The following is a 25858-nucleotide window of genomic DNA, read 5'->3' on the forward strand; positions in this document are numbered from 1 at the left end:
TTATGTATATGTATATATATTTATATATATTTATTTATATGTATCTATATATAATAATTATAATTATTATTTATTATATGTATCTCCTATTGGTCCTATTTCTTTGGAGAACATTGACTAACATAGGTGGAGACTTGTTAAATGAAGAAAAATGAAGTGGGGGCATCAGGCCTCTGTGGTACCAGTAGCCAAAATTCAGGCTTCTTCAGCTTGAAATCTGGCCCATCTCTCAGGATCCATGTGTCTTCAGAAAAGCCACTTTATACCTGAGCTGTGGAAACTGACCGTCTCCAGCTGACACTCAGTTTCCTCTGCAGACTCACAGGCTCCTACCCCTAAGAAGACCGAATTAGCTAAATTTGATGTTCTGTGGTCTGAGCATTTGGATATATTGGCTCCTCAGGTGGTCCCTGAAGCTCTGCTGGCAGAATGTGGGGATTCCAAGAGCTTCTGCAAACAGCGCGGTGCTCTTCATCGTGCCGCCGCTTTCCACCATCTTTGTTCTACGTACTGGGAGTACCTGGAGGTACCTGGATGGGCCTGCTCCTCTGTTTGCCTCTGTGGAACACTCGGACAATGCCCTTTGGCTCCAAGCACCCATAAGACTAAGAGGGTTTTTTCCATAAAGGACCAGGCGCAGGGTCTCAGCTGCCTAGGGAGTCCTGGTTTGGGCTTCTAGAAACATCTCTGCCACCTATCTGCTATCTGACCTTTCCCCTCTCTGGTCCCAGTCTCCACATCTGCAAAGCCAGAGAAATGCCAGGGGGTGGCTGGTGATGGTCTGACTGTCCACCACTGACTTCCTGAGTCAGGGAATGTCTCAGGCACTTCCCTTGTAGGTGGAAGGGAGGGAGAGAACTGAGTGGCACGGTGGATAACTCCTCATTCCACTTTTCCCAGAAAAACTCCCTTTTAACTAAATTTTTATATTCAGGATTTGTTTTATATATTGTGATTCAATATGCAGTTTTGCTTGGACCAAGGGCTAAAAGTAATAAATATTTACAGGTGTGTGATTAGATATCTTACCCCTGCTATGCTGGGATCTGCCTGGTTTAGGAACTGAGAGGACGATGAGAAATCAAAACCCAGGGACTTTTTAGTCATTAGATTTGATTCTGTATTATTGTTTTTGCTTTCAATCTTTAAAGTGTGTATCCAATAACCTGACATGTTGAAATATTCATTTCAAGTCGTGTTCATTTGTTTTATAATCATTTCTTTCTTGCCTGCCCCTAACAAGAAATTTTTCCATCTCCTGCAGGATAATTGATTGTATTCACTCTGGGTGTCCATTTTATTTTGTTTTTTCCTCCAGAAGAATGTATCTTAAGTCAATAGGAAAATGAGATCTTTCCCCAATTTTTTATTGTGGTAAAATACATAGAACATAAATTTTGCCGTTTTAACTATGCCTGTTTTTAAGTGCACAGTTCAGTGGTGTTAACTACATTCATAATGTTGAGCAGCTGTCATCACTATCCAACCAGCCCTCTCCAGAACTCTTTTATCTTGTAAAACTCAAGCTCTGTACCCAGTAAACAATGACTCCCCCACCTTCCTCCCCCAGCCCCTGGCAACCACCATTCTACTTTCTGCCTCTGAGAGGTTCACTACTCTAGATGCCTCATATAAGTGGAATTCTACAGTATTCGTCTTCTTTTGTGACTGGCTTATTTCACTTAACATAATATCTTCAAAGTTCATCCGTGTTGTAGCATATGTCAGAATTTCCTTCCTTTTTAAGGCTGAATAATATTTCATTTTATATATATATATATATATATACTACATATATACTTATATATTTATACTATATATGCATATATATACATATATATATATCACATTTTGCTTATTCAGTCATCTGTTGATGGACACGTGGGTTGCTTCCACATGTTAGCTATTGTGAAAACGCTGCTATGAACATAGGTGTATAAACACTCACTGAGATCCTGCTTTCAGTTCTTTGGGGTATATACCCAGAAGTGAAAATGCTGGCTCATATGGTAATTCTATTTCATATCTTGTGAAACCACCACACTGTTTTCCTCAGCAGCTGTACCATTTTATAGTCCCACCAAACAGTGCACAATATAGCACGTATTATTGCTACTATTTATAGAGTGTGCACTATGTGTTAGGCATCATACTGCATGCTGGGTACAGATGTGGCAGCTGTTACAGGTGTTCCCTCCACATCCCCATCGGCACTCACCATTCTGCACATGCCAATAGCTGGCTTCTTACTGCACCCAAGACGCTCAGATAAGTGTATTCTCTGGATGTACATGGGCAGGCTGGAAATGCTGGGGACGGATGCTCCCAGAAGCAGCTCTCAACCAGTGATGGCCAGGAGTTGGCACATAAATAGCCCAGCTTCCTCGCCTCCCAGGTGGATGACTGAGGCATGACCTACACCGTCTCCCAGTCTCCCAGGGTCCCCATCAGGATTGAGCTCCCGCTGCTCACAGTGGTAACCTCATTAACACACACTATTGGCTTCCTTCTCTGCTTGACTTTCCTGCTAACATTCCAGAACTTTCTGGGATCCCCTATTCAGTAAACTGCTTGTACGCTCATGCTCATCTCCGAGTCTACTTCTCAGACAACGGGGTATTGCGTATAGTCCTATAAAATGGACAGAGATAGTGTCCCCATTTTATAGTTGAGAGCAAAATGAAGCTTAGATTGGTGACGCCACCCCGGGCTCTGCTGACCCTCCTGAGCCTGCATTTCCCCCTGCAGGAAGGCCGCTGCCTGTTTGTCATCCTGCTCATGGCGGTGTACTGGTGCACGGAAGCCCTGCCCCTCTCGGTGACGGCCCTGCTGCCCATCGTGCTCTTCCCCTTCTTGGGTATCCTGCCGTCCAGCAGAGTCTGCCCCCAGTACTTCCTGGACACCAACTTCCTCTTCCTCAGCGGTCTGATCATGGCCACCGCCATCGAGGAGTGGAACCTACACCGGAGAATCGCCCTCAAGGTCCTGATGCTCGTTGGGGTCCAGCCGGCCTGGTAAGGCCCGGTGACGGGTCCAGTCCAAAGGTGGGGAGGCAGAGGGCCCACGTCTCTTGGAGCCCAAATTCATTCTTCCCGGTTACTCACCATGTCCCGCCTTCCACATATTTATTCATTCCTCAGATATTTAATGAGCCCCCTCTGTGTGCCAGACACAGTGCTAGGCTCGTGGGAGCTTCTCAAAAGTGTGTAAGAATCACCTGGGAAACTGGTTGAAATGCCGATTCCCAGACCCTGGCCCCAGGGAATTGTGTCCTGTAGTTTTAGAATGGGCCATATTAGCAGTATGACTGGCTGCTGAGGGCTGAATTCCACCTTTCCTGGAAAGGACTTAACCTCTCTCGGTCTGTAAAATAACGATACTATAGCCTAGATCTGCACAGTAAATGCTGGCCATTGTCATCCTAGTTTGCTATTTACCAGCCAAGATGACAGGGTGGGTAGTGAGTGGGTAAAAAGATGGCTTTAGAGAGACAGGAGGCAGGGTCCATTCTAGCAGGGCCTCCAACCCCTGACTAGGATTTGAGCTTTTATTCTAAGGGGCTTGAATGGCCTTTAAAATTGGGTTATTGTTCTTTTAATCTTTGTTTTCCAATCTGGTGAATATTAAGGATTCCTTCCCAGAATAATGCTTTTAAATGCATAAAGCACAACACCTGGGATTTAAAACAACAACAACCACTACAATTACAGAAAAATGCAGTTATCCAAATAATTTTTTAAAAACACACAAATTTGTGGTATGGTACCATATGTGCTCCTTCTAGTAAATCATGAGATCTAAGGACTGGCCTAACAACAACTATAGGTTTGAGGCCGTTTTGACTCTTAACGATATTCCAAGATGTCTGCAACTGTTATACAACAATGTGATATGAAAATATCTGTGATCTTAATTGGTAATTAAGTCCCAGACACTTCTAATACTACTGAACTTTGTGGCCTTTGTGTTTATCACTGAAGGAAATAGTTCATTTCTTTTAGGTGTTAGTAAAACAAAGATGTATTTTCCCCTCCTCCTCTCCATCCTGAATTATATCCATAGACTTCTGGTTATGAATCTCTGCTTTAAAGAGTTCTAAGCTGGGGAGTGACATCACCAGATTTGCATTTTTAAGACAATTCCTCTTGGCTGCTGTGCGAAGAGCAGATAGGCAGTGAGAAGCTGGATGCAGCCCAGTTAGGAGACTGTTCTGGGTGTCCAGACAAGAGATGGTGACAACTTGGACGAGGGTGGTGGCAGTGGAGATGGACAGAATGGATAGATGGGAGAGCTCTTTTTGTGATGGGCTTGGGGGTGGGGGTGAGGGAGAAGAAAGTTCTGGATAACTTGTGGGTTTTTAGCATTTGCTCTGGGCCAAGCACTATGCTAGTCTCTGGAGCTGTTTCCTCCTGGGGGAACTGTCAGTCCTAGGAGAGATATTCCATCTATAGAACCGATCCCAACAGAAAGCAGTGTTTGATACCCAAGGGGACCACATGCCATAGGAGCCCCGGTGAGAGATAGGGGCTGACTTCTTTGTGGCGGAGCTTACATTTGACTTTGAAGAATGAGTGGGGCTGCTAGCAAACATATTTTAAAGTTCCCACAATGAAATCAGTATGACGCTAGTTCAGAAATAGATTTGAAAACACAGAATAAATAACTTAGACTAAATCTGCATCAGCGAGGAAGGGAAAGATTATTCTGTAAACGGTGGGGGTTGAATTAATTACATTATTCTTTGACAAAAAGATCTACTTAGAGCTGACTTCATACTGTACATCTAAATACATTCCAAGTGGATTAAGAGTTGGATGTAAAGGGAAAAGGTCATGAAACTTGGATTCCTGTTGGTAGGAGGGACCAAGCAATGGAAGGCAGGCGGGAGAGCAGGGCATGCTGGGTGCTGGTGAGGAGTTCAGCTGAGGCTGAGCAGGGGTGCCTGGTAGGAATGGGAGGGGGAGTGGGAGAGGAGGATGGTAGAGTCTTGGTGCCAAACCAAGGCAACTTCATCCTACAATGGGAGCCATCAAGGATTTGGGGGCAAAGAAGAGACAATTTCAGAGGGTCTTTGGAACTATTTTACCTTGGATACCTGTGGTGAGTTCACTTACATACATTGAGCCAGTTTCCTTAGATCTCAAGGCTGGTGACTGGATTTGGTCCCCATTTGGTCACAGGCTCGTCCGCTCTGGGCCTTAACTTCTCATCTATAAAACGAGTGGGCTGGATTCCTCAGGGCAAACTCGGGCCAGAGGACTTCCTGGACCCAGTTCTGGGTCTGCCTCTAACCCCCTCTGTTCCCAGGCTCATCCTGGGGATGATGGTGACCACCTCCTTCCTGTCCATGTGGCTGAGCAACACTGCGTCTACCGCCATGATGCTGCCCATCGCCAGCGCCATCCTGAAGAGTCTGTTTGGCCAGAAGGAGGCTCGGAAGGACCTCAGCTGGGAGAGTGAAGAGAATGCAGGTGAGGCTGTGGAAAGGGACTTGGGGCCAGGCCGACCAAGGTGGAGGAGTTGGATGGAGAAGTCCGAAGCGTGTCAGGGTAGGCGAAAAGAACGCACTTATGGAGCACCTACTAAGTGCTGAGTATTTTAATAATAATAATAATTGAGAATTAACGAAGTCAAACCATGGTACTTAAAAAAGTGCATTTATTGAGCATTTACTATGCACTAAGCAATGAGCTAACCATTTTATATGCATTATCTCCTTTACCTCTCCAAACAGCCTTCTGAAGTAAGTACTGTAATTAAATCTTGTTTTAAAGCATTTGAAGAGATGCCCAAAATCAGTACTATCCAGAGAAAGGCAAACTGAAGCAACAAAGAGATTTACTTCAATGTGACTGGCAAAAATAAGAAAACGAGATAATAGAAAGTGTTGGCAGGAATGGAACCCTGTGTACTGCTGGGGGTGGCAGGTGGGGACCAGTCAGTGTTTCTTAAGGGCATTCTGCAAAATTTCCTGAAATTCAATGTGCCTATACCCTATAACGAGCAGTTGTGCTCCTGAATGAAATACGAAAGGGACTCTGGCATAGGTCCGGAGGGGCCATGTGCGGCCGTGCTCACGGCAGCTTTCTCTGTGTGGTGAGCTGGTAGTCCCATGAATGTGTCCCTCGTGAAGGGCAGGGCAGGGCCGGTGTGGTGGGTGCACACCATTGAGTGCTCTCCTGCTTTTAGGAGCAAAGAATGAGAGGAACGTATAGTGATAGACGTGGAGCTCATTACACATAGGTGTGACTGGGGGGGGAAAAGCCAGAATGAAATAGAGAACACAATACCGTTATGTAAATTAAGAATACACGCAAATGAGAAAATGGTTTATAGGAACGTAAACAGAGGAAAAGCTTCACATTAAACACGTCCGCGGGGTTGCTCTGGGAAGGATGGGAATGAGAAATGAAGATATAAGGGACTAAATGCATACATACATACGGTAAGGGAAACAACAGAGGGGCCTCGTGCAAGAAATAGCGAGAATGTGCCAGGAACTGAGGGATCTGATTCACTCCAACCTCTGAACCGGTGTTCTAAATAAAGCGAAAGGAGCTGCCCTGTTTTTACATGACTAAGCAAGGGCTGAGCAAGTGACTTCCCCACGTCGCACAGCAGGTAAACGGCTGAGCCCGACTTTGCACGCAGGCAGTCTGTCTCCAGAGCCCACTCTCTTACCCGTGAAACCAACTGCATCAGTGAGAACTCTTTTGGCTGCACTTAAAAGAATGCCAGTCGGCAAGTGACTAAAAGAATAAGGGTTTATTTCCCTCAAATATCAAGAAGTCAGAGAAAGGCAGTTCCAGGATCAATTCGGAGGCCATATCCTGTCTGCTTTAAAATGTCTTTCTTTTTACTTATAAATAAATATATTTTAAAAGGAAGCCTTAAACTGATACATCTATGGGCAGAGGTTGCTAGTTTGCCCCCAGTATTGATTCTTCCTTTGTTCTTTTAGTAATAGAACCCCTACATGGGCGCATGGCTGGGCAGAGAAAAGGCTCAATTTTCCAGTTTGCCTTGCAATTAGATGCGGTCATGTGACCAAGGTTAGCCAATGAGAATGACTATGATGGGGGGCCCATGGGGGGAGAGATGCTACCTAGGAAGCCACATGTTGACAGCTGGATGGCAGATCTGCCCCAGTAGCTTTGGATCACTTACCCCCACTAACACAACAGACATTATCCGTGAAACCATGGGCTTTGGTGTGCTAGTTATGTTTTTTTCAAATATGCATGAAAATAAATATGCATCTATTAAAAACCTAAATATCGATCCATGTACCATCTATGTTAATCTCATTTACTGTAGTATGGGTATTTCCCCGTCATGCAATAAGGGGTTTTGCTTATTTTATTTCCACAGCAGCTTTGAAATCTAGAAAGGATTATAAGAACCTTACAGATGAGGTTCAGAGGCAAAGCGAGATGTTCGGAATCAATCACATTGTTGGTAAAGTAGCAGAGCCAGAATCTAGGCAAGGTCAAAGGCCTCTACGTGGAAGGGAAGAGACGCTCTAGAGCTGGGGTTGGCAAACATTTTCTGTAAATGACCAGATCGTTCTTTTAGGCTTTGCTGGTGCTTCTGTCACAACCAATGAACTCTGCCCTCGCAGAGAGAGCATCCATAGACAATATGTAAATGAGCGGCAGAGGCGGTGTTCCAATGACCTTTTATTTATGGGTGCTGCAACTAAAATTGTATTGACAACTTTTACATCAGGAAATATTATTCTTCTACTGATTATTTTTCCAGCCATTTAAAAACGTTCGACACTTTCTTAGATGTCAGGCAGTGGGCCAGATTTAGCCCAAATGCTGTAGTTTGCAGTTTTCTGCTCCCTGACATCAGCTTCGTTGGTTTTCAAACTTTCCCCTGAGTCTTGGGACTCCAAGAGAACTGTCCCGTGGTCAGTCACCCTGGGGTGGCAGCAAGCTCCTCCCATTTCAACTCCAGCTGCCCCCACTTTATCTGCTTTCTACACTGAGCTCCCAATCAACATCACAGATGTTTATTGAGCACTTGCTTTGTGCAAGGACTCTTCTTAGGGCCTTACATCCGGCTGACATGGAGCTAGCATTGACCTCATTCAGAGGGATGGAAATCAAGGAAGAAATAAATAAAAGCGGATAAAGTAGCCCCAAGGTCACCTAGTTTCAAAACAGCCGCTCTGGTGTTTTGAATCTAGGCTGGCTGACTTCAGAGCCTGTGCTCTGAACCTCTGTTATTCTGCCTCCAACATAAGGTTTTTCTCAGAGTCTAGTGGCCAAAAGAAAAAAAAAAAAGTTGGAAAGCCAAGTCCCTCATTATAAAAATGAAAAGACCCAGGAAGGGGAAGGGACTTGCCCAAGGTCTCACCCAATGTTGGGCACAAGGTGAATTTAGAGTCTTTTCCCTTATGCTGCAGGGTGTCAGGAGGTAGGAGACCCTCGGAGGCCGGGGCAGACACCTGCGTTTTGGGATCAGAGAGCTGGCATTGGTTAATGATCAACCCTAAGACCTAAAGCAAGGCCCGTTCCAGTGCAAAGAGAGGTGTTGCCTTTCACCCAGTTTCTGTGCTCTGTCCTGGGGTCAGGAGGTGAGGACAGCGGTGAAGAGAGTGGAGACTCTGTTAGTGGGCCAGGACAGGGACGGGGAGGCTCCTGGGACTTTAAGTGCATGAGGGACAGCCATAGTGACAGCGATGATGGACACTTTCATTTTCTTAAGACCCAGATACTGTGCTCTGGTTTTCATGGCAATTATCTTGTTCAGTCTTCCTAACAGCACTAGGGGGTGAATGAGCCCCATTTTACAGATGAGAGGACTGGGGCTCAGAGACAAAACAATCTGCCCAAAGTAACATGATGAGTTAGTTACTGAGCTCTGTCTGAATCTGGGACCTGTGCTTATGAGCACCATCCCCGAGCGAGACAGTCTGGGGCAGGGTGGGGCTCACTGGACCAGATCCTGGGGGTGCTCAGACTTGGAGGGCAGCCTGCTGTTTCTCTTCAGATCCTTTACCCAGCTCTGCTCCTTGCACTGCCTGGGGGACCGTGGGGCCGGGTGGGTGGTGGCGTCTCCAGCCTCCTTCTACATGTGCGTCCCCATCAGGTCCTCCACTACAGGGGTTGTCCTCTCATCACGCCCATTTTACAGAGGAGGAAACTGACGCTCAGAGTGGTGAAGTATTTGCCCAGTGTCCCTGAGCCAGTAAGGTGCCCAGCTGGTTTTTGAAAGTAAACTCTACTATTCTTTCCCTCCTTTACTCTGCCCAAGGGAGGCCAGCATGCCACCCACGTCTCCTTTAGGAATGCCCAAGAGGCTCCAATCTATTAGGCTGGGTTAAGCATTGCCCTCCCGTTTCGCTCTTCATTCGTGAGGCCAGGAGCGGGGTGGTGGGGGGCCTCCTTTGAAGGCTTTTTTCTCATCTTATAGATCAGGACAGTACCTCCCATTTCACATATAGTGTCATGAAGCTTACCCGAGACCTGAGAGCCGGGCCTTGACTTTCCCTGGGGTGCTCTTTACCTAATTAGATACAAGAACTCTTTCCTGAGGGCCTTCTATGTGCCCAACATCAAGGTTAGACTAGGGTTCGCAGTTCCAGGTCAGACCTACCAAGGGCCAGGTGGGCAGTCTTTGGAGATAGAGTGAGATTCGGGGGGATGGAATCAACATTCCTGGCACAAGCCTGACTCTGCCACTGACCCTTTGGGTCTCTTGATCCCAACCTTACGCCACCTGTCTGGACTCAGTGTCCCCAGGTATTCTGAGGCTGCTGGAAGAGTATAAACGGGAAAAATGTCATCCCCCTGCCTGATAAACTCGGGGATGGGCATTACTTGAATACGACCTTATGGAAGCCCCAAGCTCCTAACCAGCCTTGTGTACAGCACATACCGTCTTACATCGGGGCTCCCCAGCTCAGATGATGGCAGCACCCAGGGTCCATGGATGAGTAACAGGGGCCAGGTAGGGACAGAGGCCACCTGGTGAGCACACACCCCCTCTGAGGGCGTGGGCAATCGTCAGAGGCTTCAGTTTCCCCTTGTGGAACTTCAGGCGAGTCGTGTTCAACCCTGGCTGCCCAAAAGAGTCACCTGCAGAACTTTTCAAAAATACTGAGGCCCCAGCCCCACTCGAGAGCCCCTAAACCAGAACCCCTAGGGTGGGGCCTGGGCCCTCCCAGGAAATTGTACTGTTTTACCCAAGACTGCAGAGGGAAGGGTACGACGTGAACTAGAGATGAGTGGGGGCTGGGGAGGGTCACTGGGTCAGAGTTCTTCCCGTCGGGCCATCCCCTGGGGAGCAACTTTGTCCCTTAGCATCAGTGTCCTATTAACTGCCCCTCACTTCCTGCTTCAGTGCCTCTGGCTGTGCGCAGCGCACCACGGGAGCCCTGCGGCCCTTGTCCCCATGGCCCAGGATGAACCAAGCTGCCTTTAGCCTTCAGACCCTGGCTGGTGGTCAGCAGGGCCAGCCTTAGACATAGTAAAAATGACACAGTCAGCCATCAAGGAATCCTGCTCCCTCTAGGTACCAACAGGAAAGGAGCAGCCCAGGTGGAGAGGGGAGGGGACTTCTCCAAGTTCCTGGGAGAGACAGGGAAAGAACCAAGGCTGGAGTCTAGACCCTTCTTCCCAGTCCACGTGGACAAAGGTCCCAGGAGTTTGCTCCTGCTGCCTCAGTGAGGGAGAAGAGCACACACGGGGGTTTACCTGGGTCATCTCAGTAAGAGGGTGTTAGGACCTCTCAGAGGACTTGGGCTGTGGTTGCGTCATGTGGAGGGGGTGTCTAAGGAAGCAGGGTTTTCTCTAGATTGGGTACTGACAGATCGGGCGCAACTCGATGCTTGGGTAAAGAAGTAGCAGCCATTCGTTTCGCAAGAGCAGAGGATGCTTGGCATTTTGTGGGTGGCAGATGGCTGTGTGCTCAATAGATTTGTGACGGGTCCTTGCTGTGGCGCCTTTTGTCAGTCTCAGAGTGACTTTGTCTGAGTTCGGTGATGTGAAGATGATTTAGGTCCAACAAGAGAACAACATGGCATATCTGGGTCACGCCACTTCCAGACGTCAGGGGCCATTCTTCCTCAAGAGTAACACACATTAACAAAATCCTTGCTGGCGCTCAGATTCCTGGGAGGTTCTTTAAATCTGGCAAACTTCAGCCCACCAAATCTAGCCCACCACCTGTTTTTTTTGTGTGTGCAATTTGTGAATTAAGAATAGTTTATATTTTTTAAGTGGGTGAAAGCAATCAACAGTAGAAGACTGTTTTGTGACAAGTGAAAATTATACGAAATTCAAATTTCAGTGTCCAAAAAATAAAGGTTTAGTCACACTTATTCGTTTATGTATTGTCTATGGGTGCTTTCAAGATATCATGGCAGAGCTGACTAGTTACTGACAGAGACCACAAGGGCTCGAAAGCCTAAAATATTTACTATCTGGCCTGTTACAAAAGAAATTTGCCAGTCCCTGCTTTAAATGGTGTCTTGGTGCCTTCTATAAGAAATATACCACAAACAGGGTGTTTATTTCACACAGTTCTGGAGGCTGGAAAGCCCAAGATCACCAGCAGATTCGATGTCGGGTGAGAGCCCACTTCCTGCTTCAGAGCTGGTCATCTTCTCACTGTGTCCACACATGGTGGAAGGGGCAAGAGAGCTCAGTGGGGTCTCTTTTATAAGAGCGTTAATCCCATTGTGAGGGCCCCCCCTCATGACCTAATCACCCCCCAAGAGTCCCTCCTCCTAATGCCATCACACTGCGACTGAGATTTTGACATAGGAATTTGGGGCAAACACAAATATTCCATCTGTAGTAAGTGGGTCAACTCCTTAATCTTCCTGACAACCCTCGGAGAATTATTACTTCCATTTTATGAATTAAATAACAGCTACAGAGAGGTTAAGGGATTTATCTAAAGCAGTGTTTCTCAACCTCGGCACTGTTGACATTCTGGTTGAAATAATTCTTTGATGTGGGGTCCGTCCTGGGCATTGGACGACGTTCAGCAGCATCCCTGGCGTCTACCTACCAGATGCCAGCAGCACCCCCCACCCCCGAGTTGTGACAACCAGAAGTGTCTCCAAACATTGCTCAATGTCCCTTGGAGGCAGAATTGACCCCGGCTGGGAACCAGTCATCTAAGATCACATAGTAAGTGATGGAGCTATGATCTGAACCAAGAACCCATGTGTTCAGCTACCAGTCAAATGCCCAATGCCCAGGGATGGGTTCTTTGGCTCTTAGTGATGGTTTCAGCTGCAGGAACCTTTAATCCCTTCGATTTTTCTTGTCCCCAAAACACTATCAAAGGCTTCTAGGGAGACTGACCTATCAAGCAAAGGATACTTTTAAAATAAAGTCAGATCCTGTCCTGACTCCTCTGCGCAACCACTCCCCTGGTTCTGCTCCCATCTGGCTCAGAGGAGAAGCCAAAGTTTTCCTGTGAGCCCCTGGTATGATCCAGCCCACTCCTGCCACCCCCACCCCTTGCCACTTCTCTCACCTCACCTGTTCCTCTCCCACTCCCTCAGGCTCCTCTGGCCACACTGGTCTCCCTTCTGCCTCTGGACACACCAGACACACTGTCACCTCAGGGCCTTTGCATCTGCTCTTTCTTGCACTGGAGGTTTGCATGGCTCACCTCATCTTCTTCAGGTCTCTGTTTGATGTCACCTTCTCAGTCAGACTTCCTGACCACCCTTTATAAAAGGTGTCCCATCCCAGAATACCTGTCCCCCTCCCTGCTTTTTCTCCGTGACACTCATTTCCTCCTTACATGCTGTGTATATACATATATATACTTACTTGTGTATGGTCTGTCCCCCTTAGCAGAAGGTAAGCTCCACAAGGACATGGATTTTCATGTCTTGTCACTCAGTGACATTACTGATGGATTCATTGCCTAGGGTTCGCGTGACTGAGTTCTGGTCCTGGACTCCAAGTTGCACCAAGGTCTCATCTAACAACTGAAACACATCCACACTTTATTCGTTCTCAGCATCTCTATGGCCACCAGCCTGGTGCAGTCATCATCATCTTACCTAGAAAACACAACAGATTCTGAACTAGTCTCCCAGCTTCCAGCTTTGCCCCGCTACAGTCCATTTTCCCCTCCCAGGCCCAGAGATGTTTGCGAAATGTGAATCACATGATATCCATCTTGGACTCTAAATCCTGCAAGGGTTCTCCATCCTTGATTTGACTTCTGACTTCTGTTGACCTCTGCCTACCCCACTCCCACCTTTCCTAGGCCTTCCCTACTCACTACTTTCCCAACACGCTGGCCTTTTCATGATTCCTCAATTCTGCCCAGTGTCTTACCCCAGGGCCTTTGCACTTGCTGTTCCTGTTATCCAGAACCTTCTTCTCATGGCTCTTCATGTGACTGGCTCCTTTTTATCCTTGAGGTCTTAGATCAAATGCCATCCACTGATGGTGTCTCTCTGTTGACCTAATCACAGTTGATCACCTACTTCTCCTCCCCACTCTGCAATTACTTTCCTTCACATGGCCCGGTTTTACTTCCTCCATCACTTTCGTCACCACCTGAAATTTTCTTTACGTGTTTGTTGTCTGTCTCCCCTTCTAGAATATAAACTTCATGGGAACAGGGACCTTGTTGTATATTGTTCACTGTGTACCCCAAGTTCATAGTCAATAGCACATAGTAGGTGCTCAATAAATCCTTTTTGAATGAATGAGTGAGAGATTGGGGTCACCCGTCCCATTGCTGATCCATTACCACTCATAGCTAGTTTTTCCCAAACATCCCTTTGGCAATGGCTGTTTTTAATCCCTTCGATTTTTCTTGTCCCCAAAACACTTTCAGGCTTGAGTTATGGGTTCTCAAGCAGTCTTGCAGCTAACTCCCTGCCCACAGGTCTGGGGTCATCTCCAAATGGGAGTGGGTGGGACAGGAAGATGGAATGTTGAGTGCCTTATTTTATTTCTTTGTTTGTTTGTTCATTCATTCGTTCGTTCATTCATTCGATTCAGTGAATACTGTGGGATCCTTGGCAAAGGGCAGAGCCTGAGGAAGCGCTCTTGACGGACTACAAAAGAAGGGGTACACTCTCTCCCATTTACATGACACTAAAGACATCATGCTCTTTCCTCCTAGCTGCAGTGCGGACAAATGGCCTACACACCGTGCCCACGGAGATGCAGTCTCTTGCCAGCACAGAAGAGTAAGTTCCCGGTGAAAATTGTAGAGGAGCCAGTGCTTGGTCCAAGGAGATGATGAGCAAGAATTCAGTGCCACAAGCAACCCCATCCCGTCTCTGACTGTTTCTCCAAATGATCTAATTGCCCACATTTCCACCACTCATCCCTTGGGCTTAAGCACAGACTTCCACAGACCCCTTAAAAAACACAAATGTGGACAGGGCAGGGGAGCACATTAAATCGCTCGAGTCCTGATGACTGAAGAGTCTCAGAGGGCCCAGAAGAGCAGGGAAGCACATGCCGCACGCTAGGCAAGGACGAGAGGGGTGCAGACCAGCTCAAGAGGCCTTACGGCACAAATATCCTAGGAGACAACACTCATCTTCACATGTACGTGAGTCAAGGAGCACCTGGACATCGATGGCACCTTCCGTCTTTGATGTCCTTTGTACAGAACTGCGTGGTTGAGATCCTGGGGGGGTGGAGCCAGGCAGACCTGACTTTGAACCCTGGCTCTGCTGCTTACCTGCTGTGCCCTTTAAACAAGGCAGTTAACCTTTCCTGAGCCTCAGTGAGTTTCACCTACCAACGGGATGGGACGAGACATTGGAACCCACCTTACAGGGTTGTTTTGCGATTGAATGAGGTAATGTCAACCAAGCAGGTTGCAAGGCCCTACATGCACGGATGGTAGCACTTGTTGTTAATAGTATCATTCTCTCGCTTTAATGGTGATGCAATAGCAGGAAGTAAAGTGGCTTGCTGGAGGCATTGCTGGGCATCGATCAGGTCTGCTTCATTCATTCGACAAATATTTAGTGAGAGCTTTAGGATGAGCCCGGCCCTGCTGTGGATGCAGCAGTGAAAGACAAAAAAAATCCTAGCCCTGTGGAGCTTAGGTCCCAGTGACAAGGAACTAATGACACGAGTAAAATCCATAATACATCAGATGGTTGGCAAGTGCTATGTAGGAGACCAAAGCAGGAAAGAGGGCTAGGGCGGGGGACTGGGAGTGGGAAAGAGCAGTTTTAAAATGGGTGGTTAGGGAAGGCCTCTGAGAAGGTCATGCTTGAGCAGACACCTGCAGGTGAGGCGTCATGGAGGGTCCGTGGAAAGTGTTCTCAGCAGAGGGACCAGCGGGTGCCAAGTGCCCGAGAGTCCAAAACAGACAGGAAGCCAGTGCGGGTGGAGTGGGGGGAGTGGATGGTAGGAGGGGATGTCAGATTGTCTGTGTGGTCCAGAGGGCAGTGGTGGGGGACAGAGTGGGTGGGACTTCACAGGCCATTGACATAGTCTTGATTTTGAATGAAAGAGGGGCTGATGGAGGGATAACAGAGAAGGAACATGATCTTACGTCTGATTGTCTTATCCCCTGGCCTGTGCTCCTTCCCGGCATCATTGGAGAGCTCTGAGTCCAGCTCTGAGATCTGGGTTCTGTGATTGGCCCAGCCACTCACGGCCATGCAGCCTGGGAATCGGTGTTAACTGTCTGCCTACGCAGAGCGTAGTGCTGAGTTCAGTGGGAAAGACCTGATCCCCACTCTCTGGAACTCCATGTGCATTGGATGCAAACTCTGTTTCCTCCCTGGGCCTCAGTTTCCCCATCTGAACAAAGAAGGGGTTGCAGGAGATGGGCCCTACGGTCCTTTCTGTTCTCTCATTCTCACTGTGAGACTCATTCTGCTTGGGTTCCCCGATCTGAGGGAGGCCATAGTTCCTGACCAAGCTGCTCACCCCGAGAAGTCAGGCTATGACATGGGGTCTCCAGCTGCTTCTCGTCCTTTCTTTCCTTTCAGATCCCAGACCATGTCCCCGTTGCCCACTGGAGAAGGGGTCCCTCATGTAGCAATTAAGTCAGAAGGCATTTGAAGTATCTTTTATTCTTTAAAAAAAAATTGATTTGTTACACAGGAGCAATTCTTAATTCCATTCACTTATAAATAATATTTTACAATTGCACAAGTCTTAATTTAAAAATGCTCTTAAGCAAAAAGAAAGATATACTCAGTATCTCACAAGGATAGATTAAAACAGTTACGTGACGACTATTTTAGATTATTTATTGATATCTCTCTATATACATAAATGCATTTTTAAATAAAAATATTAATAATGCTACATATGCTATTTTGTAACCTGCTAGCTCACTTAATGAATGGTAGCTAACATGTTTTCACCTCAATAAATTTGTGTCAACCTCATCGTTTAATTATATAATTAACAATTCCAATTTCATTCTTTCCCAAAACTCTTTCACTGCACAAGGAAAACAACCCAGAAATACAAATAAAGAATAAAAGAGGGGAAAAAAATCCATAATTCCACCCCCAAGAGAGACACCAAATTGACTTTGCTTATACCATTCTAGACTATTCTTAATATTCGTATATTCATGATACGTGAATTTTTTTAATTAAAAAAAAACTAGTGCTGTTACCTACCTTTTCCCTTCATATAATAGACATCTTTCACCTTACTACACACTCCCCTAAATCATCATTTTTAAGAGCTGCATTGGTGTTCCATCCAGAAAGAGGATCATCTTTATTTAGCCAATCCCGTTTTAATGGAGACTTAGGTTATTTCCAATTCAAATTATATTTAACACCATGGTAAACTCTCTTGCACCCACATCCAATGCACCTGACCAATTATTTCTTTAGGGTAAATTCTGAAGAGTAGAACACCTAAGCTGAATGAAGGGTTGCACGTTGTTAGAAGTTTTTGATGCCCGTGCCAATTACCTTCTAGAAAGACCACTTCGCTCTCCCAACCCAAACAACGTGTGAGCCATCTCCCTGTGAGGTCAGGAATTCTGAGTGTGTTCTGAACGGCTTCTCTTTGGGTTTGTCTCAAGCAAAGACTGCCCGGAGGAGGTGGAGGCTCCATGTTCCAAGAAGGAGGAAGAATATCGCAGAAACATCTGGAAGGGCTTCCTCATCTCCATCCCCTACTCAGCCAGCATCGGCGGCACGGCCACCCTCACGGGCACGCCCCCGAACCTCATCCTGCTTGGCCAGCTCAAGAGGTAAAAGCAAGTGTCCCGCGACCAGCATGGGAGTTTCTGCTCCTTCTCCCCTTGTCCCTCCTTCATTCAGCATCCTGGTAGTGTGGATGCAGTGCTTTCTATTAGCCAGGCTCTGGGGACCCAGCAAGGCACAAAACCCAGCAAAGTCTCTACCCTGGGGGTTTCCCATTCTGGTGGGGAGACAGCAGTAAAGGAAAAAGCAAATGAATGTGATATGCCAGTGCGATGAGTTATGAAATAAAAGTAAAGCAGGATAAGGGGGTAGAAGTGACAGGACTGGGTACTATTTCATACAGGTTGGTCAGGGATGTATGACCGCTCTACTAAGGTGACATTGGAGCAGAGACCTAGTAGTGAGAGGGAGTGAACTATGTGGACACGAGGGAAGAGCTTTCCAGACAGAGGGACTAGCCTGTGCAAGGTGAACAGCACAAAGACCAGCGAGCCTGGCGTGTAGAAGGTAAAGGGGATTGTGGGAGGAGATGAGGTAAGAAGAGGTCAGACTAAGGCAACTGTTGTAAGGACTCCAGCTTTTCCTTCAAGTGAGATGGAGAGTCAGTGCAAAGCTGAGAGCAGAGAAGTGATATGATGTAGCATCTGCTTTACAATCTAACCCCAACTGGAGGCCTTGGTCTGTGGGGTGGGGAGAATGGTTGGGGTGGAAGTTGCTGTCAGAGTTTCCAGGAGGCCTGGCCATCCTGGCATGAGCAGACTTTGTTGCAACTTGAAAAGAAATTAGGGAAAAAATGCTGGAGCTGTATGTAAAAATATTAAACATGAAGGATTTTGAATAAATTGCATGCAAATTATATGCAAATAACATGCAACTTTAATTGCACAGGCTTGGCCCTTCTAGTCTGGGAGGAGGGGATTTAGAAGGAATGCCAAGTAATTTGGGGTTCTGATTCTCCCGCTGGGAGCCTGGGGACACAGGGAAATGGCTGCCCTGAGTGTTCTCCCTGGGCTGTGCTCCCCAAATACATTTTATTAATTTATTCTGATTCTACACATTATAGGCACATTATAGAACACTCAGAAAATATAGAAAAAATCAAAAATTTGAAATACCTTTAATTCCACTGTTATATTTAACATACTGCTTATAGGTTTTTTTGTGTGTTTTTTTAATTTATTGGGGTAACAATTGTTAGTCAAGTTACATAGATTTCAGGTGTATGTTCACACACACACACACACACACACACACACACACACACCCAGCATGGCTGACCTTGGGCAGCTCTCACTTCCCTCTTTCTTCCAGTTTCTTCCCACAGTGCGACGTGGTGAACTTCGGCTCCTGGTTCATTTTCGCCTTCCCGCTCATGCTGCTGTTCCTGTTGGTGGGATGGCTGTGGATCTCCTTCCTGTATGGGGGAATGACCCTGAGGTACCCCTCATGTTTAACTGAGCTTTGAGCCTGACTGAACTGTGTTGGACCCAACTTCCTTCTCACTGGGGAGCGGCCTTCCTAAGGCTCCATTTCCTACGTAAACTGAGGGTTGTCCTTATAATTTCATGTCATCTTCTCACGTGGTGACGGCAGGAGACCTCGCCTCCCAAGGATGTGATAATTATGGTGGTGTGGGACCTCCCTGCCAAGCCCAGCCCTTCAGCTACTAATACCTCACCCATCATCAATACTAACACACTGCCAAAAACACAGTTTTATTTTCATAGCCATTGTGAAGTCGTTCTCCCTAAGAATCGTGCTCATTTGTTCTCCCATTTACCATGTATGAGAGAATCTGTTTCCATGCAGCAACGTGGATTTTTGCCAATCTGATAAGAGACAAATAATTTGCATTTATTTTACTGAGAGTAATTTTGAGCCACTTTTCCTGCTGAGGGGCAATATGAAAAGTTTTTATGTATTCATGGGAACCATAGGTATTTCCTTTCCTGTGACTTGTTAAACTGTGTGTTTATATCCTTTGTACATTTTCCAAATGGATTATTGGTTTCGGTCTTATTGATTTTTAGTACTCTTTGTATATTGAAGATTAGTGATTATTTTGCAATATGAGTTGCAAATATTTTTTCCTGATTTTTTTTTTACTTATAGTGCTTTCTCATACAAAGAATTTTTAAGAAATCTATTATGTAGATGAATTTATTAATTTTCTCTCATGTGACTTCTGAATTTTCAGTTACAGTTAAAAAGACCTTCCCATTAAAGGAGTTATAAAAATGTAACCACATATTTTCTTCTAGTATTTTTTATATTTTTTGCATTTACATTTTTTATGTATTTAGAGTTTATCCTTAGGGTGCAGTGTAAGGTTTGGATCCAACTTCATTTTTCGTCCCAGTTGACCATCCAGTTGTCCCAACACCATTTATTGACACACAAAAGTTCTTCATTTTGATGAAGTCCAATTTATCTATCTTTGGTTCCTTGATCTTTTGGTGTTATATCTAAGAAATAGTTGCTCCGAGGCATGAAAACTTACCCCTATGTTTTCGTCTAAGAATTTTATAGGTTTAGCTCATACATGTAGGTCTTTGATCCATTTGGAGTTAAATTTTGTATATGGTCTGAGGTAGGGATGTACATTCATGCTTTTGCACCTGGCTGTCCGGTTGTCCATTTGTTGAAAGGCTGTTCTTTCCCCCATTGAATGGTTTTGGTGCTCTCGTTAAAGATCAATTGACCATAGATGTATGGGTTTATTTCTGGACTCCCAATTCTCTTCCATTGATCTATATGCCCAACACCATTGACTGAATAGCCCGTCTTTTCCACACCCATCTGTGATACCAACTTTGTCACAGACTAAATCCCCATTTGTGTTTGGGTCTATTTCTGGACTTTCTATTTCACTCCATTCATTTGTCTGTTTGTTCATGTGTCTGACTCCCTAAAGGATTTTAAGCCTGGGAGTCATTTGATCAGATTCACAGTTTTGAAAGGTCATCCAGGCTGTAGATGGGAGAACAGATTTTAGAAAGGGAAGACAGAGGCAGGGAGACTCAGCAGGCCATGGCAGTCTCCAGAATAGAGATAATGAAGCCTGGCCAGGTGTTGGTTGGCGAGGGAAGAAGTTAGTGGCTACTCCTGAACTCCCCATTTTCTGTTTCAGGGGGTGGCGGAAGAAGAAATCTGAGATCAGAGCTGATGCAGAAGAGAGGGCTGGAGCGGTGATTCGGGAGGAATTCCAGAACCTGGGACCCATCAAGTGCGTGGCATGGGGGTCTTTGGGGTGGGGAGAGAGCTGGCCTGACCCCTGGGTCCCCGGGAGCTGAGTCCCAGGGGTATTTCAGGACGAATGGCGTGAAATGGAATCCTGAAGATGGAGGGTAGGGAGGCTTATACAGTCAGCCTGTTGCCCAGGTGCTGGGGTGGATACCCTGAGGACCAGCAAGCCCCTCAGGGTACACTTGGGATGGGGACCTGCCACCTTCCCTTTTAATGCACAGGATGGGACTGCCGTGGGTGGCTTCCGGGACCTGATTTAATGCATATTTCTCATGTGGTGAAAATATCTAGGAGTCAGTAGGCCTGCACACAGGCTGACTCTGCCACTAACTTCCTATGTGGCCTTGGGCAAGGCACTAACCCTCTCTGGGCCCTGTTCCCTAATCTGTGAAATGGACACATTGGGTAGATATTTGCTCCAATGTTGAGGATTCTCTTTCTACCTCTGTGTACCCCTCTCTCCATGTCTGTTCCTCTCTGCGTCTGCCTCGATGGAGATTGTTCTTCTCTTTGCCTACCTCCCTGTTTCTGTTTATCTGTTTCGTTTCTCTCTGCTTTTCTGATTCTCTCTCTCTCTCTCTCTCTCTCTCTCTATCTCTCTCTCTCTGTCTCTCTCTCTCCTCCTTAGGACCCTGGGAAATCCCTGGTGGGAATGTATAAATACTTTGGTGGGAGGGGTGCTTAATGCTCAGACCTTCTTGGGGGAGTGCGGAAGCCCCAGGACAGGAAACACACCATGGGACACCCCCCTCCTCACTCTGGGGGCTCCCTGGGGAGTGAGTTATTTTTTTCAGTTTCTCAGAGGCAGGGCCTGGGCCCATCATGCCGTGGGTGCCTGCCTGAGGCCTTTCCACGCCGTGGTCCACCCGAGCCGACAGTCACCATGTGCCTGCATATCTGTGCCACAGGTTTGCCGAACAGGCCGTTTTCATCCTTTTCTGCATGTTCGCTATTCTCCTCTTCTCCCGGGACCCGAAGTTCATCCCTGGCTGGGCCAACTTCTTCACCCCCGGGTGAGCCTCTGGGGCCCCAAGGGATGGAGTCCAACAGGGAGGATTCTGGGGTGGGAGCTGGTGAGGCAGTGCAGCAAGGGAAACCTAGGCTAGGCTTACACCTTTTATCCTGGGTAATTATTAACAGCTTCTTCTTTTACCCTCCGAAGAGTTTAGGTTTGGATGATAAGGCATTTGGGTTCTCAGGTGTTACGAGCTTTGACTTTGGAATCAGACGAAATTGGGTTCGAATGCCAGCTCTGCCATTTATTGAGAGCCTATTATGTGCTAAGCAGATAAAAACCACTGTTAGGCAACAAAATAACTGCAAATTAAAATAATGAAAGAGCAAGGGGGCTATATTATAAAAGAATGGAGTGAGGGCATTCACTTTGGATAGTTCTAGGAAGAACCAAAGGTGAGGAAGAATCGAGGTAAAAAGTAGAGACCAGCTGGGCATGTCTACTGAGAGCCCGATGTGGGACCCAACTTAGGGCATTTGAAGAACTGAAAGAAGCCCAGTGTGACTGGGCCTTGCTGGGAAGGGAGGGAGAAAAGCAAGAGGTGACCAGGAGGGCAGGTTACAGCCAGATCACTGAGGGTCTTGGACATTCTAAACATTTCGGTCTTTTTTCAGGAACAGTGGGAAGCTATTGGAGGGTTTTAAGTTACTTAAATTCCCTGTGCCTCAGTTTCCTCATCTGTAAAACGGTAATAGTGTACTCCTCATTGGATTGTTCTGAGGATACATGAGTTAATACATGTCAAGTGATTAGAATTGCGCAAAGCAAGAACTCAGTAAAACATTAGTTATATTTACTAGGGAATGGGTCGTGGGGCAAAGATATGGGGGGGAGAACAGTTAGGAGCTATAACACAGTCTAGATGACCCACCCTCTAGGACAGGAGTCTGTAAACTAAGGCTTGTGGGCTAAATCTGACCCACGCCTTGTTTTTGAATGGTTTTTACGTTTTTAGATGGCCAGGGAAAATCAAAAGACAATATTTTGTGGCACATGAGAGTTATATGAAATTGCAATATCACTGTCTGCAAATAAAGTTTTATTGCAACACAGCCACACCTGTTCATTTACGTATTACCATGGCCGCTTTCACGTTACAGCATCAAAGTTGAGTCATGACAGAGACTCTATGGCCTGCAAGGCCAAAAATATTTACTGTGTGGCTCTTTGCTGTAAAGAAGACATTTAATGACCTTTACTGACCTTGGTCTAGGAGAAACCTTCAATGGCTTGAGCAAAAGTGGCAGCAAAGGAGGTGGAGCAGTCAAGATATGTTTCAAAGTTAGAAATGATAGGACTTACTACAGTTGGATTTGGGGGCGTGAGGAAAAGAAGTACCTCCGATGGTGGTGGTTAGTTGGAGAAGAACATTTTTTAGGGAGATTGGGGGTGCCTTACCAACAATTCTATTTTGATCTTGATTTAGACTTATCAACGTTAGTGTCTTTCAAATACTGCAATAGGCAGTGGGATGTGTAAGCATGGAGCTCAGAGGAGGTGTCAGGTGCAGATATAAATCTGGGAGTCGGCCTATAAATTTGGAATTTAAATCCATAGGAATTGATGGCTCAGCTATGGAAAGAATGTAGGGACAAGTGTAGAAGACCCTGAGGGACCCCAATATTTAGGAGCTGGAATAAGAATAATCCCTTAAGAGAAATGGAGAAGAAGCAGTCAGGGAGGCAGGCAGAAAACCTGGAGCAATGGGCTAGCAAAGGCCAAGAGAGGGAAGGTTTTAAGAAAGAGTGAGTGGGAAACTGTCAGATTCTGGTGTGAGTTAGATTGTGATTGGATGGGGGCGATGTCCTCCGGGTGGGGTGAGAGCTGATGATTTCCATCAGCACCATCCAAGAGAGAGAGAATGGGAGCTACATACATCATTTACAAAATTTTAGTAGGCACAGATGAAGTTACTTTTGATAATTTATTTAACCCAATATATTAGTTTAACATGTCACCCACATAAAAATTATTTCTGAGCGATTTTGCTTTTTTTTTTTCATACTAAATCTTCAAAATCTGGTGTGTATTTTACACTGCAGCACCTCTCGGTTTGGTCTTCCTACACTTCAGGTGTCTACTAGCTCCACATGGCTGCTGGCCACCATACTGGATAGACCGCTCCACACATTTCAGCTCAGAGCCTCAGTCTCCCCTCTGCTAAAATGGATGATACAAGTTCTGTTCTCATGAGGGTTGTTACGAGGGAGAAATGACATGATTTCATGGAGCCAAGAGAAGTGGCTCTTATTACCGTTCTTTTATTCTTCCCATTACTATTCTTTTCATTTTTCCAACATGTAGGTGATTGTTATAGTACCCAAATGTAGGTACTTTGTTATTTTTTTCTTCAGATTAAAAAAAAAAAGGCTGTTATAAACATTCCAGTAATACAAAGAAAGTGAAAATCACCTAGAATCTCCATCTCCAGATCTGAAGTACATCTTTAATGACTTAAAAAATACCTTTTTGGGAACTGTTCGTACATCCTGTGACTGCATGGGTGGTTACAGGACTGTGCACATTGCTCAGCACTCATTTGCCCACATCCTTTAAATGGGTACATTTTATTGCATGTTCATTACACTTCAGTAAAACTAACTTTAAAAATACATGCAAACTAGGTAAACAGAAATCTACAGACACACAAGATTTCTTTATAAGAAATATGATTACAGTGAAGATATTGTTTGTGATCTGCTTTTTTCTTTTTTTGTCTCATTATAAAAGTTATGAATATTCATTATAAACAATGCTGACCTGAAAAAGTAAAAGTTCGTTGCCTGTCATCTACCCTCTGTCCTACCCCCCACTCATTATCACAAGTAACAATTTGGTGCACAACATTGCAGATACACACACACACACACACACACACACACACACACATTAATATGCACACAGACATGTATGTGTACATATAACAAAAAATTGGAAAATACAATAATATGATCATGGACAACTTGCTATTCCATTCTTTTTAAACACTGCGTAGTATTCTATAAAATAGGAGCGTCTTCATTTATTTTATCAATTCCTTTGGTTGTATTTCTATATCAGTACATAAAGCCTGATATTATATTTTTGTTTTTAAAAAAACAGATGCAGGCTATTTCATTACATATATATATATATATTATATGTACATTATTAAACACAATTTATTTAAACAGGCCTCTATTAAAAGTCTTCTTTTCTTTTTTTTACTATTATCAATAATGACATCCAATTATCAAAATGACATACTATTATTAATAATGACATTATATATACACAGTGTATATAATCTGTGTACAAGATTCCACTTATTTCCTGAGGATAAATTCCTACAAGTATAATAACTGGGTCAAGGCGTGTTGAAACATGCTGCCCTTCAGAAGGTTAGACCTGTTTGTTTTCCCTCCACCCCTGTTAGTTTCCCAACATGCTCATTTGGTATCATCCCCCTTTGCAAGTTTGCCTGTCTGTTCCAAGACGAGTAGTAGTCCATTAATGTTTTTGATGTGTATTTTTCTAACATAGTAATATTGACCATCTTTTCCAGTTTTTTGGCCATTTGAGCACTCTTCTTCCCAAATGTGTGGGCTGAAAAAGCTTTGTTAGCAGCTGGCTCTGTGCTTCATTGAACATGGCGCCAGAAATATCTCGGTTTAATGCTCATCTCCTCCATCACCATGGTCTGACCTTGAGCAAGTTGCTTCTGCTCTCTGAGCTTCACATCCCTCATCTAAAATGGAAGATGCCTGCCCCCGAGGGCTGTTTCTGAGACTTCTGTGAGCTTCGTGTCTGCACAGGCCACACTGTGGATCCTTGAAAGATAGTAGTTAGGTTTTGAGTGGCTCTGAGTCCAGTTTGATCTGGGCTTTGCTGGTGTGAACGGGCTGCACCTCCATGTAGTAAGCTGCCCATCCCAGGAGGAATGCAAGCAGAAGCTATACAAACACAGGCTCTTACAGGAGTCCATGGGGGCTCCACAGACCCCAGTATTCTGTGGCTCTCAGATTCTTCCCTCTTTGGTCAAATCCCTCTTCCTGGGGTCCTTGAATTAGGAGGATAAACATTGGTTTGGCTCAAGCAGCAGCTACATACCCCAGGGAGCTATGGATAAAGGGCTTTTACGTCCGTGGGCGGTTGCACCCATACTGGGTTCAGTGCAGGACAGAAGCCAGAGGCCTCCAACCAGGCCTCTTTACAGAGACCCTAATTCCCTCCCACCTCCCACAAATCCTCATTTGTAAATCTGCCAAACGTTGGTCTGCTCAGATGCCTGAGGTCACATGCTTTGGGGCCTTGTCATTGTAGGTTTCTTTCTGATGCCGTCACCGGTGTAGCCATTGTCACCATCTTGTTCTTCTTCCCGTCGCAAAGGCCCTCTATCAAGTGGTGGTTTGACTTTAAAGGTAAGGTGGCCACGGTGGGGGTCTCCTTGGGCTCAGTAAGGACTGTGGCCTGGG

The 25858-nt window shown here is 45.7% G+C and overlaps 1 protein-coding gene across 2 annotated transcripts in view; it reads left to right on the top strand.

The window, feature by feature from the left end:
- The window catches only part of SLC13A3 (solute carrier family 13 member 3), a 62658-nt gene that overhangs the window by 21486 nt on the left and 15314 nt on the right, over nucleotides 1–25858 (top strand). Inside the window, exons 1-9 of one of the 2 annotated variants that reach the window (XM_033094787.1) lie at nucleotides 506–526; nucleotides 2749–3014; nucleotides 5308–5471; nucleotides 14119–14185; nucleotides 17020–17190; nucleotides 18455–18580; nucleotides 20274–20369; nucleotides 21298–21402; nucleotides 25707–25804. In XM_033094787.1, the coding sequence (XP_032950678.1) occupies nucleotides 2779–3014; nucleotides 5308–5471; nucleotides 14119–14185; nucleotides 17020–17190; nucleotides 18455–18580; nucleotides 20274–20369; nucleotides 21298–21402; nucleotides 25707–25804 (1063 nt within the window). In that variant the 5' untranslated portion in view covers nucleotides 506–526; nucleotides 2749–2778. Of the gene's footprint in view, nucleotides 1–505; nucleotides 527–2748; nucleotides 3015–5307; nucleotides 5472–14118; nucleotides 14186–17019; nucleotides 17191–18454; nucleotides 18581–20273; nucleotides 20370–21297; nucleotides 21403–25706; nucleotides 25805–25858 lie in introns of those variants that run through there. The other variant, XM_033094786.1, reaches the window with a different exon arrangement.

Source organism: Rhinolophus ferrumequinum, chromosome 23, assembly GCF_004115265.2.
Source record: "Rhinolophus ferrumequinum isolate MPI-CBG mRhiFer1 chromosome 23, mRhiFer1_v1.p, whole genome shotgun sequence".
NCBI lineage: Eukaryota > Metazoa > Chordata > Mammalia > Chiroptera > Rhinolophidae > Rhinolophus > Rhinolophus ferrumequinum.